Source organism: Schistocerca serialis, chromosome 1 (assembly GCF_023864345.2).
Source record: "Schistocerca serialis cubense isolate TAMUIC-IGC-003099 chromosome 1, iqSchSeri2.2, whole genome shotgun sequence".
Lineage (NCBI taxonomy): Eukaryota > Metazoa > Arthropoda > Insecta > Orthoptera > Acrididae > Schistocerca > Schistocerca serialis.
In genome coordinates this window covers 440,110,178-440,131,144 of record NC_064638.1, presented here as the reverse complement: position 1 = coordinate 440,131,144, position 20,967 = coordinate 440,110,178, and the positions used below count along the sequence as shown (strand labels likewise).

Genomic DNA, 20,967 nt, shown 5'->3' with positions numbered 1-20,967 from the left:
CGGCAAATGGCAATACATGAGTGAAGTCGCTGACAAGAGTTGCCTGAGAACGTGTGACGGCAACCGGTTTCGGAAATCTGTTCTTTGAGTGCCTGTCTGCAGGCGCGAGCTAATTCGATGCGACAATATGGAGCGGATGCTTTGTGTACGAGTTCTGACAGGCATGCCCCTCAGTGCAACTAAACCACAAGTCGTATTATGAATCGAAACTTGGGATTTTTTAAATGGTTAAGTGGTTTAAATGGCTCTGAGCACTATGGGACTTAACATCTGAGGTCATCAGTCCCCTAGAACTTAGAACTACTCAAACCTACCTAACCTAAGGACATCACACACATCCACGCTCGAGGCAGGATTCGAACCTGCGACCGTAGCGGTCGCGCGGTTCCAGACTGTAGCGCCTAGAACCGCTCGGCCACTCCGGCCGGCCTCGAAACTTGGGAGACGCCCTATCCACTGATTTGTTGTATGTAAACGGGCGATATTTTTAGCAACATCTCTAAAACAGTATTCATCGCACGGCTGTTTGAACACCGCCTCTAAACTTCACTAACGTCAAAACTTTGCAGCTGAACATTTTTGTCAGGGAGATTGTGTTTACCTTTATCTCATCTAAACACTGAAAATTTGTACTTTTTTCTTCATGCATAGAAATTCCTGCTGGTCGACATATGAATGTGGGCTGTGGTGTGTGTGGGCAGGTACGACTACGAGGTGCTGCTGCAGAACTCTACGTTCTGCCTGGTGCCGCGCGGCCGCCGCCTGGGGTCGTTCCGCTTCCTGGAGGCGCTGCGCGCCGGCTGCGTGCCCGTGCTGCTCTCCAACGGCTGGGCGCTGCCCTTCGCGCAGGTCATCGACTGGCACCAGGCCGTCGTCTGGGCCGACGAGCGCCTCCTGCTGCAGGTAACGCACCGCCGCTCTGCTCTGCCCTGCCCTGCCCTGCTCCGCCCCGCTTCTCGCGTCCTCCCGCCAGACCGGACGGCTCACGTATTGTGCATGGGGGCTTAATTATTAAAATGCTACAATAAAAGTAATTTTAGTAGCTGTGTGTCCGGCTACGAAGTCTCGTAACCGGTTGGCCCTGACTAGCATTAGTACGCAATCTGACTGCATAAAATAACAGTAAAGAATGAAAGGAAATTTCCGTTAACACAATTCATTAATTAAGTCCCCTGCAACTATAAAAGCTACGAAACAACAAGGCAGAAGTGTAACTGTTCTGTGTGTGGTGGTGCGATTCAACGTACACGTATGTGACACGGTTCTTCCTCAATACGACAAGAAATTTTAAACACCATTTACAATGAAGTAATAAAAAAGACCAGAAATACTATAATTGCACATAGAAACCAGAATTACAAGTCTAATACAGGAACACGAGCCAGATGCTTTGTTGACTGAACCTGTGACCAAGAGGCATTGTTATATAGGAAATTTGAAATAAAAAAATTTTGTTACCTCCATATATATTGACGAAAAATATATTGCGATCGTTGGAACATCTTCCATATATACATTACACCAACCGAACAGCATCAACTCTCTCGCCCAACACAACAATAACTGCACACGACATGGTCTCAACTAGTACTGCTCTCGACATCCTCTCAACAAGTACTGCTCACGGCAACCTCCGAACTACTACTGCCAGTGCAGGTGGCGGAATAATAATCTTTGGCGCAATCTCTGGCACTGTGACTCAGTGTAGCCACCTTTCAATTGTTATCGCATGTTTCTTTTATTCCCCGCTCTCTTCTCCTGACTTGATGAATTGACAAATACCGGGTGATGCTCTTAACTGATGGAGCTTGTAGTGTTGAATTTAGTTAGGCCACACACTGCGAAGCAATTTGCTGTTATTTTAATAGGGGTGCAAGTTTAACTTCTCGCACGTACACGGTCTCGTCACAGTAATGTGACACCCACCTACATCATCGTCAATGTGCAGAAACAAGTCTCACATGGCAGGTGGGGTGTATATAATCGTAAATCGTGGCTGGGAGACGTGGAAAACAGCAAGCGCCTGGTTCATGCACTCGTGCTGACTTATGTTCATCGGCGACGAAGACTGGAATTTGTATCCCAGTACCGCAAATGAAGCCCGCCCGGTTAGCCGGTCGGTCTGACACACCGCTTTCCGGGTTGGGGAGGAGCGCCTGGTCCCCGGCACGAATCCGCCCGGCAGCTTGTGTTGAAGTCCGGTGAGCCAGCCAGTCTGTGGATGGTTTTTAGGCGGTTTTCCATCTACCTCTACGAATGCGGACTGGTTCCCCTTATTCCGCCTCAGCTACAGTATGTCGGCCATTGCTGCGCAAACAACTTCTCCACATACGCGTACACCACCTTTACCACGCAAACATAGGGGTTCACTCGTCTGGTGTGAGGCGTTCCCTGGGGGAGGGGGTGGGGTGGGAGGGTGTCCACCTGGGCCGAACCACACAATAACCCTGAAAGAGTGGTTCGGTGTGGGGCGGCGGAGGGGTGAAGTGGACTGCGGTAGTCGTCGTGGGGTTGTGGACCACTGCGGCTGCGAAGCCGCTCCGTCGTTTCTACGACCCGGGTTAACATACAATACAATAAAATACCGCAAATGGACGTGCGCTGAGTGGCGATAGGTGAACTTTTCAGATAAATCCTCTTCTATTCCCCACCAGACAGATGCCCATTGGCGTTTACCGCATGAATCATCTGAAAGCAAACACCCTGCAACAATTGTCGGAGGAGGGAGCTTCGTACTCTGGGGAATGCTTTTGTGGCATTCCTTGGATGATGTCCTCATTCTGGAAGAAATAATGTATCAACACCAGTATGAAGCTATCCTTGGGGACCATATCCAACCCCAACATGTTTCTCCCCTGCGCGATGGGATCTAACTGCAGCACAATGCATCGTGTCACACGCCCTGCAGTATAAGAGCGTGGTTCGAAGGCCACCGGAATGAGTTTGCTGTACTCTCCTGGTCGCCAAACTCCCCGAATTTAAGCCCATCGAGAATCTGCGGGATAGCTCGATCGAGTTGTTCGCGCCACGGCTCTTCATCTGGGAAACCTTGCTCAGCTGGCCACGGTTCTGGAATCGGCATGACTCCACGTCCCTATCGCAACCTTCCAGAACCTCACTGACACTCTTCCCGCACATCTCGCTGCGGTCCGCGCTGCAGTATATGGTTCATCAGGATTTTCACTGGTGGGCATATTAATGTGGCTGGACAGTGTAGAATACATTACGGTCGTTTTGTTACCATAAAATGTTCACCAAAACAGAACAGATTGGTTAATTTCAGTCATTCTTTTCAAATCAAAGTTACAAAACAACTAAAATATACACATCAACAAAAGTGTTCCATCTTCCTTTTATTTCGAAATTCATTGCACACTAAAGAAAAACTGGTTCCGAGGCACGCCTATACTTTAATTTGCATTGTGTCCAGATCATTAAATAAAAGAAATTGTGGAATGACAAAATAGTATGTTTCCCATGGGGATTTTTTCACAGCACTTCTGAGCAACGCAGTATGGGGTGGAAAATCCCCTTACACGGATGTATACTTGAATCCGTCCTGAAATTAAAAAAAAAATCGATTTTTTGAATCAAAAGATAGTAAACCTCGCCGTAAAGACGACTTGGATTTTTCTGTTATGGCTCTCGTTCACTCAACAATTCCTCAGTCCGGCTGGGACCTTCTCCACTACATATCTGGACACCCCGACCTTGCACCGTCCAATTTCCAATCCTTTGGGGCTGTTGACATAAACTTTAGGCGGTCATCGTTTTCACATCGATTGCACACCTGCAAGGAGACGCACTTCGTTGCTACCTAGAAGCAGCTAAGAAAATGTGGAACCGCAGTATCTACATGTGTTACACCCAACATATTAAATACATCGCATAATAATTCATGTACATTACTTTTCGATACATCTTTGCATATTGATTGTCATTGTTAGAATGTAGTATAAGCGTTGCCATTTTTTATATCGGCGGGAACATCAATATTAAACGTACTGTTTTCTTTTTGTTTTATCAGGCAAGATATTTATATCATGTAACTACTAAAACAACTTAGCAATACTTGTCGCTAGATCGATGGTAAAACATGATTTTGAGAACACTGAGGAACCGAGTAGAGGTTCTGAGAGCGGAAGGGAAATTCAGCAGAGCAGAAGTTAAACGAAAAGGGAATATGACAAAAGCAAGTCAGAAAGGTAGAAATAGAACAAGTGACAGGTAAGACGAGAAAAATGATGCGTTCGGATTGGCAGAGTTTGCTTCGTTAAAGAAACTGTAGACAGAATATTAACTCATTAAAAATAGAATAAGCAGTGAATCAGTTGGAGGACTTCTGTGGAATCGCCGCAAATAAACAGATTTGGGAAAACTACAAAAAACTAAACCCTCAAGTATGGACCGAGATTGGGGCCAAAATTCCTTACCTGTGTGACTGATGTATTGAGACTGCGCTACCTCGTTCCATATCATTGTTTAAGCCAACGTGCAGCCGGCACCTCCATGACTTAATGAGGAAGTGCATTGGCTAACACATGCTGATTCATTTTCTGGAAGAGCTGAATTTAAATCCCTAAGTGACTATCCTCGCGCTTTACAGGGTGTGTTTCTTCAACAAAATCATAGGCGGTTCATTCCACATTCTTGTTCAACTATGGTATTGTTTTCTTGCAGATGACATTTGACGTCGTCAAAATGTTAATATGTAACACCCAGTCTTTACGTTTTGATATCTCGGTGTATCGTAGCAGTGCCAGGACACGATAAAACTGCATGTTGCACGACCACAAATAAAAAAGAGGAGCCAATAGATCTCTTTCAAGGAAACAGCACTTGTTTTTCCTTCCGCCTCCTTTCGTGTCGGCCAAGTTCGGCGAAGTCCCACAAAGTGTTGTTCAATAACTACAGAGTTGTTGGGCAAAGAAGTGCGTGGCCCAGGAAAGCGCTCAGAAGAGATATTCTGTGAGGACCCTGAAAGGCTGTATTCATACACACAGCATTACCGCAATACAATATAAAAGACTTCTTAATGACGCATACACCACGATAAAAGTTTACTCAGCTGAAACTAGCGCCATTTTTATACGTGCCACCTTTCCTGCGAAGAACTTTTATTCATTATTTTGCACGAATGTACTTTCAAAGCAAGGAAAGGGATAAACTTACCGTCGACGGCGAGATTATTAGGGACGGAGCACAGACTCGGATTGGGAAGCATTAGTCAGTAAGGGGAGAAATTACCCGTCTCTGTTTTAAAGGATGCCGTAAGAAATTGACGAGAAGCGCAGAGAAATGTGGATGGCCAGACGGGAAACTGAATATCAGTTCTTCACAAACAGTGTCCCAAATCTCAACCACTGCGCCACCTCTGTCGATAACACACTTCCAGTCGGTACTGTTCAATGCTAGACCTTCTTGCTATTCCCTTACACCCAAATGAGGAACACGTTTGAACTTCTCAACTTGCGAAACATTTCTCCACTTCTTCCCACAAAATATCTCTTCCTCCGTTCACTGTGTTTCTTATCCGGTTTCTTCTCCCGTTTCTCTGTAACGTTTCAGTGGCACTCCTCAACAAATACGAGGGCGTGTCTGCGAATATTTTACATGAAAACTTTTAAAGCTTTTTAAGTAAAACAAATTTATTAACATTCTACAGCTTTATTCTCATGTCTACATATTTATTTCTCAACATTCTCACCCTGTCGACGAACATTTTTCTCCCAACGAGAGGTCCGTTTGTTGATACCGTCAGTGTAGAATCTTTGACTTTGTTGACGGTGCCACGACCTCACTTCTTCTTGTACCGTTTCGTCACTATCAACGTGAAGTCCTCGAAGGCGTTCTTTAAGTTAAGGAAACAGGTAACAGTCGGATGGGGCACAGTCGGGAGTGTATGGAGGACGATCGACAACAATGACCCCAATACATCGGATTGTTTCATATGTCGCGGCACTCGTGTGCGATCTGGCATTGTCATTCTGAAGGATAGAGTACTCCATGTGTGGACGATTAGAAACTCTATTACAGCATGCTGTTTATCATGCATCGACGTAGTTGCATTAAACACCGACATGTTACACTGTACAATTCGGAATCCTCTGACTACAGAGAGTTGCAACTTGCTTCAGCGAAGCGAGAAAGTCGACAAAAAAGATACATGGCATGTAATATCCTCAACCGATTTTGAGGATAGAATAAAAATTCGGAGACATTACTTTTCACCAGGCTCTCTGAAGTCTCGGTTAACTGAAGGGGTCGGTGGATGAAAGTAGTAATACCACAGAACGTAATTTTGAGTCATTGCGAGTTATACGTTGATGAAATTCAAATATAAGAACTCAGTCGCGATAAGAACAAAAACAGCAGTTTCCAGAGATACGAGAGGAACTACTTCGTACCAGCATGTGGTGCTTTCTGATACAGTAGAGGTAACATGATTAGATGAATCCTTGCAATATGGAGGGCTAGCGCTTTCTTCCACCGTACGCCTTCAATTGAAGACACGCGCGGAAAAACTGGCTAAACATCAAATGTAAAAGCTTAGAGATAAGTGCTGCCTTCTGTTGCTAGCTACGGGAACTATCAAACTTGACCTTGGTTTAACCCGTAAGTAATATTTAGGGGTGAAACCAATGTCAATTTTGATAGTTCCCGTACGTAGCAACAGATGCCAGCACTTACCTCCAAGCTTTTACATTTGATGGTTAGCCCGTTTTTCCGCGCAGGTCTTCAGTTATGGTTCTCAATTATGATGTATCTTGAAAAATTTCTTCGTGTAATCCAGTTTTCTCGGCTCTTCATGAATTTTTGTTCGCTATTTGTTAGCATATTCATCGATAGATTAAGCTTAAAAGTTTCTTTGTGAACCTGTTGTTCATTTTACATAAGTAATCACCTCTTCCTGGTTATACCTGTGATTTTTTGCTGTAGGTTGCAAATTTGAGTTCTCCTGAAATTGCATTTTTGCCTTTAAGATGCAGCATTTTCCTTGTCTGTTTTTCGAAGGTTTGATCACGTATAGGCACTAATTCAATAAGTTTCCGGACTAGTTTGTTGCAGCCCCGAATTTTATCTTTGGCACCAATCTTACCACAAGGAGGGCTGCACTAATTAAAACAAAAGTAAAAAAAAATTTAAAACAAATATGAAGTAATCATGAAGTGTCAGTACTATTTCTCGATAAAATCTACACAGATATTTTTTTCGTATGAAGTTGATTGTTTAACATCAAAACTTTTTAAATTTTTCTGGAACATTGCTTCAAGAAAAACGGCGGTCTTTATAATACTATAACTTATCTCAATACACACAGTCGTGATTACGCTTAAGTTGTTTATTTTTAGGTGACCGGTTTCCATCTTCTAACAGATCAACTTCAGGTCTAACATTATATTATGACCGTAGGAACCGCTGGCGTGGTGCAGGTCCATCTGTGCAGAACACTGCTCAGCAAGTAAGATCTGAAGACGATCGAAACCGGTCATCCAGAAATAAAAATAAACAACTTAAATGGGTTCACGATTGTGTGTGTTAAAATGAGTTCAATACTTTCTAATTCAACCCAAATATGTTACATAAAAAGTTAGATGGAAACATAACAATAATTTTTTTATTGATTTTCAACTATCATTCACAAACAGAGATTCATGAAAGAAAGACCTACGAATTTTCGCAACTTAATTAATGACTGAGATGCAAGCATCTCGTGTGCCTTTCTTTAAGGGAAAGAATAATATTTTTATGCCAGAGTAGTAGATCTGTACTGAACAGTTTTAGTGATGCAATTCTTTGTTGTAGATCTGACAACAGATTACGGAGGGAAAAATAAATCAGTGATTTTTGTGCTGTTGACGCAGCCGTTTGATTGGTGCGCCGCACGGAAGCCTACATCACACTCTGCGCAAACAAGAGCCCAAAGAGACGAATGACATATGATGTTTACGCCACCAGTCTCGATGCAGAGTGGTATAAGCTTCCGTGCGGTGCGCCATTCACACTGCCGAAGCGACAGCGTGCAAATCCCCATGTTCAATGAATTTTTACTCCGCTATGTCTGCTCAGATGCACAAAAAAGAATTAGAGCGCTGTCTTTGCCTCTTGCGCATCCTGATCTGCTGTTCTGGCGCAAAAAAAAAACCCTTAGTTCCATAAAAAGACTGAAGTAGGTCCCTGTATCTCGGTGTTCATGAAGTTGTGGAGACGTTCTGCTTTTGGTTTCATGTGGTCCACTTTTCTTCTCTGTGGAATGAGATTATGAGTATCTTCATCGATCCAAAAGCTACTTCGGGTGAGAAAGGTAGGCGCCGTACCCAGTATCTGTCGCTGCCACGTCCAGTCGTGCTCTCGAGCGGTGACGTCAGCACAGTGCGGAGGCTTCGGCCGCCGGCCACGGCCGCTTGGCTAGGCGGGCTGCCACTGGCCGCTGGGGTGGGGCCGCGGTGCAGCCAGTCCGGTAATGAGAGCCGAGAAGAAACCCGGCTAATGACGGGCAGATCCCGGCCAGCTCCGCTAATTAGCGAGAGATCTGGCCAGCCTGCGCCGCTCTGAAATACTGGTCCCCACCCCACCCCTAATCCGCCCCCCCCCCGCCCCCGCAGCACCCCCACCACCCCTGGCAGCGCAGTTCTCCTGCGCGAGCCTTTATTTTGCTCCTTCCTCCTCTGGCGTCCGTCCCACTCCCTTATTAGGGGGATGGCTCCTCCGCGATGGACCCGAAGGCACTCTCCTGAAAGGTAGCTCGCGTACTTCCTCGCCTTGCTGAACGCCCTGCTTGTACCATACCCGCTTCCGTAACGGAGTCCGCTTATGTACTCTTGCTCCACGTTGAAGTAGATGCTTCGAACCGTGGTGGTGGAAGAAATTTTGATCGCCTGTACTTGGCCGGCAAGCGGAAGGCTGTTCGTGGCGTAAAGGTTGATGGGGTCATCAATCCTAAAGCCGTCGGCACACGGACCGTGCAACCGAACGTTGAGCGTTGAGCATGCCGAGTTTCATAGCGTGGAATAGCACGTTCGGGAGTCTTTCCGAACGTGCAGAGCAATATCTAGCATGTCAGGGATTCTGAGCGTCGTCTAAGCGTTGACCAATGAGACGGCACAATGCCACCTACGTCACATGCACGCCGTCTCCCTTCAGTACAGAGTTGTGAGGCGCCATATTGGCATTCATTTCAAGCGTATACGTATATACGCCGTTTCTGGGCACCAACAAATTGAGAATCACTGGAAAACCCGTTGTTAACTGTGTAATTCGTTCCAATAAAATAATGAGAAACATCATATTCGTGGCAAAAGAATTATTGTAACTTGCATATTATGGGAGTATGCTATTTGAAGGCAGCGACACACTGAATATCCACCCAAAACACATTGTTCTTGGTACAATTTGTTGTAATTAAATTTCAATTAGTAACATGTCTACGATTAAGGTTTTCAGCAAGTGCTAATATGCTATAATTGAGTTTCACTAGTGTGTTGTTGGTTTAGCGAAGTGAGAAGTGTCACTGATCCGTATGAAGTAGCGTGTTTGGGCGGTGGTTCGCGACTCGAAGCTTCTAAATTTTTTCGCAACATTTGCGCTTTTGTTAGGTTCAGATACTTTATTATTATTTTAATATAAGTATATACTATAATATTTGATGTTATGTAAATATAAGTTCACCTTTTCTTTGAGCGGTGACTTTGTCCGATTGGCTTAATCTATAGGACAGCTTGCGCTACTTGTATATAGATATTTTGCTCCTTTTTCTTTTACGCTTCGTAATTCACATGTTGCAAACATCCTTTTACTGGGTAGGAACAGTGATCAAGTAAGGTTTACCTTGGGGTGTTACTAAAATGTGGGGAAGACGAAATAATGTATATGTTATGTGGAGAAGTATTTCAAATTTGTATCGCACTGTTTGTAATGGAACTTGTATAAGCCTGTGTCCTTGTTGATTGGATATGGTACTTTCGTTTCCGTGGATGATGGAGGAAATGCGCGTTTTAATAGAGCTAACGTGGGAATTTTACGCGCGCCCATTTAGTAAACAGTGTGATTTACGAACTAGAACCATCTCCCGCAAATGCCGCTGGAGTGCGTTGCGATCGCATATACCACGTTGGGGCCCACGTACCGTGTGCACAAGTCTCATCGTTCGTGAGCGTTCAGCAGCACGTTGAGCTTAGCATTCTTAACGTTGACGTTCGACAGCACGGTCCGTGTGCCGACGGCTTAAGGGTGCATTTACGCCACAGCCTCGCTGCTCGCTGCTCGCTGCGAGTAATTACCCCACAACTGTTCACGTATCAATAGCGAAACTGCTTGGGTGACCTTGTCGTAGCCAGTGACGGCTCAAGGCAATGGTCGCAGAGGGAAACACAAACCAGATAGATATCGTTGCCTTGCGAGGATCGTAGCGAGCGGCGATGGCGCAGGCTAAATGGGTCGTTAAGACGCAGGCGGTTTGATTCATCATCGCCTGGCCATGACAGCGAGCAACAAGGTGGAAGCATAAACGCGTCTTTAAACGGACAAACGTGTTTGACAAAATAGCTCTTTACTAGCTACGGATTTGCTAAGCAAGCCCGCACACGTTCAATGTTTTTCAGTTTAACCTCACTTTAAACCAGACGCAGTTCGTGTTCGTGTGTATTCTGAGCGTAGTGAATTCGGCCACAAACGCAGACAAAGCAGCCCTGGCTTTGACTTTGGCACTGTGTTTAAAGATGAAGAAGAAAACAAGACTCTGGTCCAAGGAACTGTGTAAAATGACGATTTACTCATGAAAATATGCTAAAGGAAATATTACTCTGAGTACCCGATGGTTAAAACTTTCTTCGAAGAGACAATGAACATTTTTAAAACTTTTTAAGTCCCTCCTAAAAGAGCAAAGTTGATTGTCCAGTTCGCTCTTGTCTAACCACGGATGTATGAAACAAGCCCGTACACGTACTAAGAAAGCTTGTCAATTTAACCTTACTTTTGAAGCAGACACTATTCGTATATGCTGTATTTTGGCGCTAGTGGGAATGACTACAAATACAGATAAAGCATTTCTAACATTGCCTTTGGCATTGCGTGTAAAGAGGGGGAAAAAAAAACAAGACGTTGGTTCAGGGAATGGTTTAAAATGAGAAATACGCAACTGGAAACCTATTAATGGAAATGTCTCACTCAGAACCTGTTGATTACATCAACTTTCTGCGGATGGATAATGGGACATTAAATAACTTGTTTAGCGTTACTTCGCCCTCACGCTGAAAAAGAAGACACATGCGAAAATTTATCCTCTTCTACTTAGTCCTCTAATGACAGATCATTAAATTAACGCAACGTGGGAACATACAGCTAACATCGTCCGTGGAAGAACCGGGGGACTTCGGTTTCTTTTACCGGTTTCGACCCTCCAAAAGATCATTTTCACGTAAGCGCTCTACACGTTAGGATCATGTGTTGGCACCACTTTTTTCTGGAGAAATTTACGCGCATAGCTATGTAATAAATAATACTAGCATTCTATTCAACACCACATTTATTATGGAGGGATACTGACTCAGTTTTTCAGGCAAACGGAAGGGAATGTGGGGGTACGTAAAACATAAATCAAATCTGGCACGAAGTCGCTCGCGCGCTCACTAACCTTTCTTCTTACACTAACAAATAATTTCTTTGTAAGAAAGTACAAACGAAACATCTTGTACAGTATGGATAAATCAATGGAGATTGCACTTTTGTTTAACACATTGACCATTTTTTGAAAAGACTTAGTCATCGCCTTAGACTGTTACAAGAAGATTAACCTATAAATCACACGATTGCAAGTGGTATTTTTAAGTTTTGAAATGTGCTAAAGCACAAAATCATTGTATCTGAAAATGGTCAAAGGCCGACATTTGGATCATGGACTTTATAAATAAATAATTTTCACAGTCGAAGGGGATTACAATGTCCATTTATAGGTATTATATGACTAAGAATATCTCCATAAAAGATGCTCGGTGTTTTCTTGTATTCAGGACATTGCGATTTAGTTTTTCCGTGATTTTCCTGAATTACGTCGGGGAGATGCCATGCCACAGCTGAACAATTTTTTTTTATCTAGAGCTGTAAATATGCAAATGCCTTTGTGTATTAATTACGTTTTTTATCCTTAAACTGAAGTACCATGAGATGTGCAATATCGTTGTAAAAGTGATTTGCAGATTAATAAAACTTTTACTACTACTACTACTACTACTACAACTACAAGTACAAGTGCAACAAGTACACTATGTGATCAAAAGTATCCGGACACCTGGCTGAAAATGACTTACAAGTTCTAGGCGCCCTCAATCAGTAATGGTGGAATTCAATATGGTGTTGCTTCACCCTTAGCCTTGATGACAGCTTCCACTTTCGCAGGCATACGTTCAGTCAGGTGCTGGAAGGTTTGTTGGGGAATGGCAGCCCAATCGTCACGGAATGTGCACTGAAGAGAGGTATCAAAAATGTGTGTGAAATCTTACGGGACTTAACTGCTAAGGTCATCAGTCCCTAAGCTTACACACTACTTAACCGAAATTATCCAAGGACAAACACACACACACACACCCATGCCCGAGGGAGGACTCGAACCTCCGCCGGGATCAGCCGCTCAGAGAGAGGTATCGACATCGTTCGGTGAGGCCTGACTCGAAGTCGGCGTTCCAAAACACCCCCAAGGGGTTCTATAGGATTCAGGTGAGGAATCTGTGTAGTCCAGTCCATTACAGGGATGTTATTGTCGTGTAACCACTCCGCCATAGGCCGTGCATTACGAGCAGGTGCTCGATCGTGTTGGCCTTCCCCGAATTACTTTTCAACAGTGGGAAGCAAGAAGATACTTAAAACATCAATGTACGCCTGTGCTGTGATTGTGCCACGCAAAACAACACGGGGAGCAAGCCCCCTCCATGAGAAACACGACCACACCGTAACACCACCGCCTCCGAATTTTACTGTTGGCACTACACGCGCTGGCAGATGACGTTCACCGGACATTTTATGGAGATATTCATCGGATGGCCACATTGTGTACCGCTATTCCTCGCTCCACACAACGTTTTCCCACTATTCAATCGTCCAATGTTTACGCTTCTTACACCAAGCAAGGTGTCGTTTGGCATTTACCGCCGTGATGTGTGGCTTATGAGCAGCCGCGCGACCATGAAATCCAAGTTTTCTCACCTCCCACCTGAGTGATGGTATGGATAGATGTCTGCCTATTACACATTACGACCCTCTTCAACTGTCGCCGGTCTCTGTCAGTCAACAGACGAGATCGGCCTGTACGTTTTGTGCTGTACGTGTCCCTTCACGTTTCCACTTTACTATCACATGGGAAACAGTGGACTAAGGATGTTCAGGAGTGTAGAAATCTCGCGTACAGACGTATGACACAAGTGACACCCAATCAACTGATCTCGTTCGAAGTCCATGAGTTCCGCGGAGCGCCCTATTCTGCTGTCTCACGATGTCTAATGACTACTGAGGTCGTTGATATGGAGTACCTGCGAGTACGTCGCAGCACAATGCACCTAATATGAAAAACGTATGTTTTTGGGGGTGTCCGGATACTTTTGATCGCATAGTGTAGATGCGACGGACAATGCATGCTGCTCCTGTGCGGCACATTGATATTAAAATGAGCATTTGAGACGATGTAGACCATTAATGTAAAAACCTAAATGTGGAGGTGTTCGGAAGTAAAAATTCGTAAATAGCAAAAATAAAATTACATTTTATTTGAAGCTGTTAAGTTATGTTAGCTGTGAAGCTACCTAAAATACCAGCTATATTTTGCAAATATTACTAAGTATCTAAGAACTGAGACGAAGTCCCACTTGGGTAATAATTTTTATTCCATGCCAAAATCGTACCCCATAGTCGGTGTGGATCTTCTTGATCCGTTCCGGGGCGCTGATGATGAACTCTTCCTACAGGTGTAGCGGACGTGAACATTGTTCACAGGTGTCGTTAAGCTCCCGGGGAGAGGCGGCCCCGCTGTTTTGTCACGGCACTTGTTTTTCCTGAGCAGGGCCTGCGAGGAGCAATTAACGACGGCCACTGTACCGTTTAGTTCGAGGAGGGGTCTCCCAAGAATTATCGGCTCTTGATTTAGCCGTCCGCTCCCTTTTAGAGTAAGAAGCCATTGTAGGACTCCGAACTTGTCGGCTATATTCGCGTGCGCTTTCTTCCGGTCCAACGGCAGGTAATTAAGCCCCTTTAATTCCGCTCCTATATCTAATGCCTCTAAATTAAGGCCGTTAGGGGAGGGTAAATTTTCGCTCTAATAACGTTACATCGCCTCCTCCCTACCAGAGACAAAAAGAGGGAGGGAGAGAGAGAGAGAGAGAGAGAGAGAGAGAGAGAGAGAGAGAGAAGGAAAAACTGGCAGCGAATGGGGAGCTTCCGCGACGTCTGAGGGGTGGGGGGGGGGGGGGGGGGAATAAAGGTCAAGGGGGAAAAGGGGGAGAAATTCGGATATTATTGCGTCAGTTAAGTTGCGGCGAACAAGAAACCAGTGGCGCATAAAGTGGAACCTGATAGAAAAGACTTAATGGGTTTCCAATATGATGAGCTATCGTTTGCCGATGTGTATCAGCTATCTCCTGCGGGCGCCTTCCCCTCCTACCACTACCCTCAGCTCACCGCCGCGACCGATTCCTCTTTTTATATTTCGCATCGACCTCCTTGCTACGTCTGCGGGTCATAAATCACAAATCCCCCGTCGAATAATGAGACAATATAAATTCATGTCTCCGGCGCCTGGTCGCAAACAAGCCGGTGCTCCAACTCCATTCCGTGTTAATACTAAATACGAGTGCCTTCCAACCCCACCCCATCTACACACGTACTGAATGGAAGGCAGCGTCGGCGGATAAATAAAGCAGGTTTTCGGAGTCCCTCGGATGCGGATGTCTCTCATGGCTGAACAAAGAGATGAGTCAATAATGAACTCATTTTGCTGGAGTATCGAATTTAGAATTTCTTTCTCTCCAAATAACTGTCTGATGGTGCTGTCGTCCGTGCTTGCCCTGCTGCTACGATTTCCGTCTACATGAGGTCCGTCAGAAATACTTTGAAAGTTTGTTTTTGTTCGAATGGAATGGGGGCGGGGTACCTCCTGGGTCAGTTCAAGCCCTAAGCGACACAAGCGGTAGCTTGGTGCACGAAGATGAAATGGCAAATTTGTACACAGAGCGTATCATAATTAGTAGAGAAAACTGACACGGGAGAAATTAGGGGAAGTCCGGAAGAGTTGGACCAAAGGGTGAAAAGAACCGGTGGCATGCTTCACAAAAATGCCGCTGGAGAACAGCTGTCGTTTCGATAGCTCTTTAGTGAAAAAAAGTGATGCAGAAGTGTTGCTGTCATTTTCGTGTTAGTTCTGGAGAAAAATCATACCCTCTGTTCTGTCAAGCCGAAACATTTTGTCGTGTAGGATTTTTTTTTACTGCGAGCTTGACAAATTTGTAGGCATGAAACTAGCCTAAAGTGGTCATCGAGTTCGCTGGCTACAGACCGAACGGGGTGGCTCCCAGATAATCGGCAGAGATTAACCATGTTATTTTGGAGAGAACAACCACTTGTTTTAATCCGAGAGAGATGGAGCGCAATTAAACTGAGCTTCAAGGTATGTGCAATAATCCCACTGAAAATGGCCTCAGTCTCAAACTATACTTATTTCTCGGAAGATATGTCTGTGTCAACGAATGAAAGAGCAGAATCTTGAGCACAGGCCAATCAACCTCTTCAAAGCTCAGTAGAAGACCTTCAGGTACCACGCAAACCAAAAGAGCAGTGTTATCTGCACAAGTCAAATTCCTTCACTGACACAACTTCGGACTCCAGTCCCACTGAACATAAAATTTTCAAGATTACCACCTCAAAACTGACTCCTGCTGAGCCAACGTAGAGAAAACTTTTCGAAGAAATATCACCTGCTCCTTCCACTGATAAAACCATGAATTTTAAGAGGAAGGCAGCAACTGCCAAAGGTCAGTGTGCACAGTAACCTGTTGCTCAGATTCCACCGGAACTGCTGCGAGCAACTGTTGATCACGTCGTTTTACGTATGCAGCATCTCGCTGACGTCTCCAGTGCTCATACTGAACAAACTGTGAATGCGGAGGTTAATATTAAAATAAGCATTATGCCTTCCTCACTTGTTCGAATTTTTATGCCCACGTCCCATTCCTAATCTCTTACGTATGGAAACATTTTTATACGTGTTTCTTGCATTCACGGTGCCAGATTCGCAACTGGTGGCCCAAATGGGAACTATTTTTTTTTCCAGCGTAAATCGGGTACACATTAACGCATTAGAATATCTATCAAATTTTACTGCCATACGATAACTGCAGCCCGCACTGGACCTCTTTGAGTAGCCGCACTTTAATTATAACCACCCGGTACGTATTTTACTGTGTTAAACATTTAACGTAAGATTATACCTCATAACCAGTAAATTATGACGTCATTTTAAATTTTTAAATTTGGTCAGTAATTATATCATATATTGAAAATCAAATTTTTGTTGCCCTAGGAAGTTACTATTTTCTCAACTTGCAACTGCGATCATGAATCATGAACCGGGATAACCGTTTGATAATATAGAGATTAGCGCCTTTAGTGCAAATGTCTTCAAATATCTAAATTTATATTAAGTCCCCGTCTAACTGGGCTCGAGTTTTAATCCAAGGCCCATCTTGACGAGAAATACAGTACTACTTCAGCACGTTACATGTTACACTATTTAGTAACCCAGCGAGGTGGCGCAGTAGTTAGCACACTGGACTCGCATTCGGGAGGACGACTGTTCAAACTCGCGTCCAGCCATCCTGATTAATGTTTTCCGTGATTTCCCTAAATCGCTTTAGGCGAATGCCTGGATGGTTCCTTTGAAAGGGCACAGCCCACTTTCTTCCCCCTCCTTCCGTAATCCGATGGCCTCGCTGTTTGGTCCCCTCCCCCAAATCAACCAAGTATTTAGTAATAATACATATTACTATTTACTGTACTCCCGTACCTGTTAATGAAGACGTTGCACTTGTCCTCACATTTGGATGCAAGACTGCGCTCATTCCTGCAGTGAGTTACGAATTATTTCAAACACAGCTGCCTCATCTCCCAAATGCTGGCAAGACTGTACAGTTAGCTGCTCCAGTTCTTCAATCGTATCAGCGAGAGTGCTGTTCACTTCCTTTTTGAGATGGCTCCAGAGATAAAAATGTAGGGGACTGAGGTCAGATGATCGTGGACGCCAAGGCAGAGGCTCTGCTCGACCTATCCATTTGGATTATACTGGCGTGCTAAATGTCGCCTCATAGCAGCAGAAAAAGTTGCCTGTTCCTCACCACGCATAGACCATGTTCCGCTACGGTGCGACGGGTTTTGCGTGAGTCCGTAGGTTCAACGTGAACTCTTCTGATAATTACGGAAACTGTACAGGAATGTCTTCAGAGTAGTTTGATGTAAGGGAGCAGTGGCTTACGGCTGCTCGTTAGTGTGTTATTGCGTTTCGTTTGATTTGTTAGCCCCTTTTAATTTGGTATCTGTACTGTACTGTAGTGGACATAATAGCACAGCACTGAGAATGTCGGCGGTATGCCCTGCGTGGTTTGTTTGAAAACAAAATTGTTCCAGTCATTGATGGTACTTGTTGTTGACAACGGTAATACCCACTTTATTCTTCGCCCTCTAGATTGCTTTGAGTACTACTCGGTCGTGTCTCGAGTTTGATTACGCGGCAGTGTTATTTGTACGTTAACAGTGATACACAGGTGTACGGATAAATTTACTGACGAAGAATTGGCCGATACGCAACTCGTGTAAGTGTTCACTGAATGTAATGGAAGATCGGGAGAACGACGCTGCGTTAAGTTGTTCTCGCAGCACACACAATAGTTCTGCTTCTGTGTACGACGTCCGAAATTTCCGTCAGCAGAGTTCGGGTTCAACCTTGTATACTATGTGCTCACTAGACTGTCCATTCCATTCAAGAGGCACTGCAACTACTCCTCACTTTTATGGAGGATAACAACGTCATTAGTGAATTGATTCCTTTCACCTTGCATTTTGATTCGGGATCTGAGCCTTTCTCTTATGTCCTTCTTTGTCTCTTCGACATACAGGTTGAACAGTAGAGGGGAAAGACAGCACCCCTGCTGCCTTACGCCCTTTTTAATGTGAGTAGCTACAGTTGAAACTCGTTTATCCAAACTAGGGGGGGACCGTGAGTCAACTGGATTATCAAAAATCAACAGCATGAAGAGAACCGTACTTCCACTTAGTGGCGGCTTTGGCGGAACTCCTGAAGTGACATAGTCCGAGCTATAGATGTCGCACGGTTCTCAAAATGGTTCAAATGGCTCTGACTATGGGACTTAACATGTGAGGTCATCAGTCCCCTACAACTTAGAACTACTTAAACCAAACTAACCTAAGGACATCACACACATCCATGTCCGAGGCAGGATTCGAACCTGTGACCGTAGCGGTCGCGCGGTTCCAGACTCAAGCGCCTAGAACCGCTCGGCCACAACGGCCGGCGCACGGCTCTCTCCGTGTCTTCTGGGAGGCCACATCTGGTCCCTTGATAACTAAGAACTGGGCGGAAAACTGGGCCACTCTGAATTTTTACTCAGAATCTCAACCTCCTGCCTAACTGTGCAAATAATTCGTGGATACGTCGCAAGTAAAATGTACTACATGGCCGAAGTACTTCCGCTCCCTGAAGCTCTAGCGGTGAATATTCATCGAGCATTAAGTTGGTTTCTTTCCTGTGGCAACATCCTTACAGTTCACGGCCCCCACCCTGTCCCCCTCTCGGGGCAGCAACTCTCAACGCCATTGCACGACGCTCTTCATCAAACGTTCTAGGAAAGAAATACATCGTCAGGGCGCATACCTACTTCATAGTCTTTCAACAAGCATGAGACAAACGAACCTAGCGCCACCAGCACATTCTCCACTATATCAGACACCTCACAGCTTTATAACAAGACGTTGTACAAAATCATGGTAAAGACCGCACCTGGAAATCCGTTGAAGAAAGGGAACCATGCGTAAGCCGGAGAGCACAGTGGCATAATATTCACCAGATGTTTCTGCACTCACGTGACGCGGCGGTATCTAATTATTAATGGTAAAATCCCTACGAACGACAAACTGCACAGAATCCCCCACGGTGCAACAGCCGACTGCCACAAATGCGAAAAGGTTGACTCACTCGCGCAACGGTTTGTTTGCGGTGCAGAGCAGGACATGCGGAATTTTCTCAACCATGGACGTGCCATCACCGATCGAACGAATGCCATCTGACGTAGCTCTATGGATGATTGGAAACAGATTCAACCAATATAACTAACAGGTAAGATGCTACATTCGCGGAATACTCGTGTATCGAAGCGGAACATTATCGAATTGCGAGAGATGCTGTTCACAGAGGAATATTTGCAGCATGCTACATATCATGATCACGGACTAGCTGCAAGTGGTCCCTATCACGCCTGTCACTATATAGTCCGCTCAATGAGAAAGTAAAACCGACAGAAAAGTCTCTTAAATTATTATAGTTCTTTCATGTAATATTCCAATTGTGTGTCAAGAAATAAAAGGCAAGCAAGGAAAAAATTGGTTAAAGACAACTATTCCTCTGAAATTGTGCAGTTCAGTGTTCTGATATTGGAAACTGTAGACGTGTGTGTGTGTGTGTGTGTGTGTGTGTGTGTGTGTGTGTGTGTGTGTGCGCGCGCGCGTGCGTGTGTCATAATGTCTTCACACTGAGCACAGACTTCATCAGCTAGTCGATCATCACTATCGTCCTTCCAGTATTTGACTTTATATAATTCAGGAACCGGTCTTCATTAGCTACAGACGGGCAAACTGCGATAATTTCGTCATCATAAGTCATGCAGTAATTGTAATTTTGCAGCATGTCGCTTACCGTGCGTCATTAACACCTATGTCCGAGCACCTAGGAATGCTTGAAAATGCTTCAGCGAACTCACACAGGTCTACAGTGTCACCACTGTTATTATTGAATGGGTAAACTAAGCCAGTAGCCTTCCAAATGACTGATCATAGAAAATTCCCTTCGTATGTGACATCGATGAAGTTCTTACGCCAAATTCAATAACAAAGTTTTTCAACAGCTCTTCTTTATCCATCCTGTGCATTGTATTCTTTTGGTCGTGAATAATACCACCTAGTTTCGTTTTGGTGTGATTTTACGCTCGCAACAAACATGGACAAAAACAGTGTTATACAACCCGATGGTTACTTGGTGCACAAAACCAATCTATTCTTCTTTACCTCTTCTATTAACCCTACTTCGCAAGGATTGCAGACCGATGAACAGTACTTGAGAATCGCCCCACAGGTGTTTTGTGAGATACTTATTTCGTGGATAAACTAAATTTTGTAAGATTCTCCAGTGAATCTCCGGTTGGAGTCTTTATTTTCCTCCTGTTTGTTTCATGTGCTCGTTCCACTTTAGAACAAGCGAGGTACCACCGTACTTTGAGAACTACCAGTGGTTAATGCGGTGCATCGTTTCCCCTGTGAGAAGAAACCCGCGTAGTGAGAGAAGACAATAGCGAGTCTTCGCCTCGGGGTCGGCTATTGCCTGCGAGATACGACTACGTGCTGCGAAACAATCGCGTGCTGACCCTCGTTGCCGTATTGCCCTGGCTGCCTCGCCCGGCCTGGCTGGTGTCGGCAGACAAAGGCCCGACCCGTCTCGTCTCTTCTAATCTCGTCCCGTCCCACACCGCGCCGTCTCACTTGGCTTTTCCTCCGCGTCCGCCTCCACTGTGAGCGATGGCGGCTTACTGGGGGGAGGCCGGCGCCTTTATCTGTGTTTGTGCAGCCCGGAGCCTGCGGGCCGGATAAAAGGAGCCGCAGTCGGCGCCGCTGCAGCCTCCGCCTGTGGTCGCCGCGTAAGGTCACCGC

The 20,967-nt window shown here is 45.0% G+C and overlaps 1 protein-coding gene across 1 annotated transcript in view; it reads left to right on the top strand.

Moving 5' to 3' along the window:
* The first annotated feature begins 675 nt into the window (after positions 1-675).
* LOC126482083 (exostosin-1) overlaps positions 676-20,967 on the top strand; it is a 199,170-nt gene continuing 178,878 nt past the window's right edge. The window contains exon 1 of the mRNA XM_050106095.1: positions 676-903. Coding sequence (XP_049962052.1) covers positions 676-903 — 228 coding nt within the window. The remainder of the gene's footprint in view (positions 904-20,967) is intronic.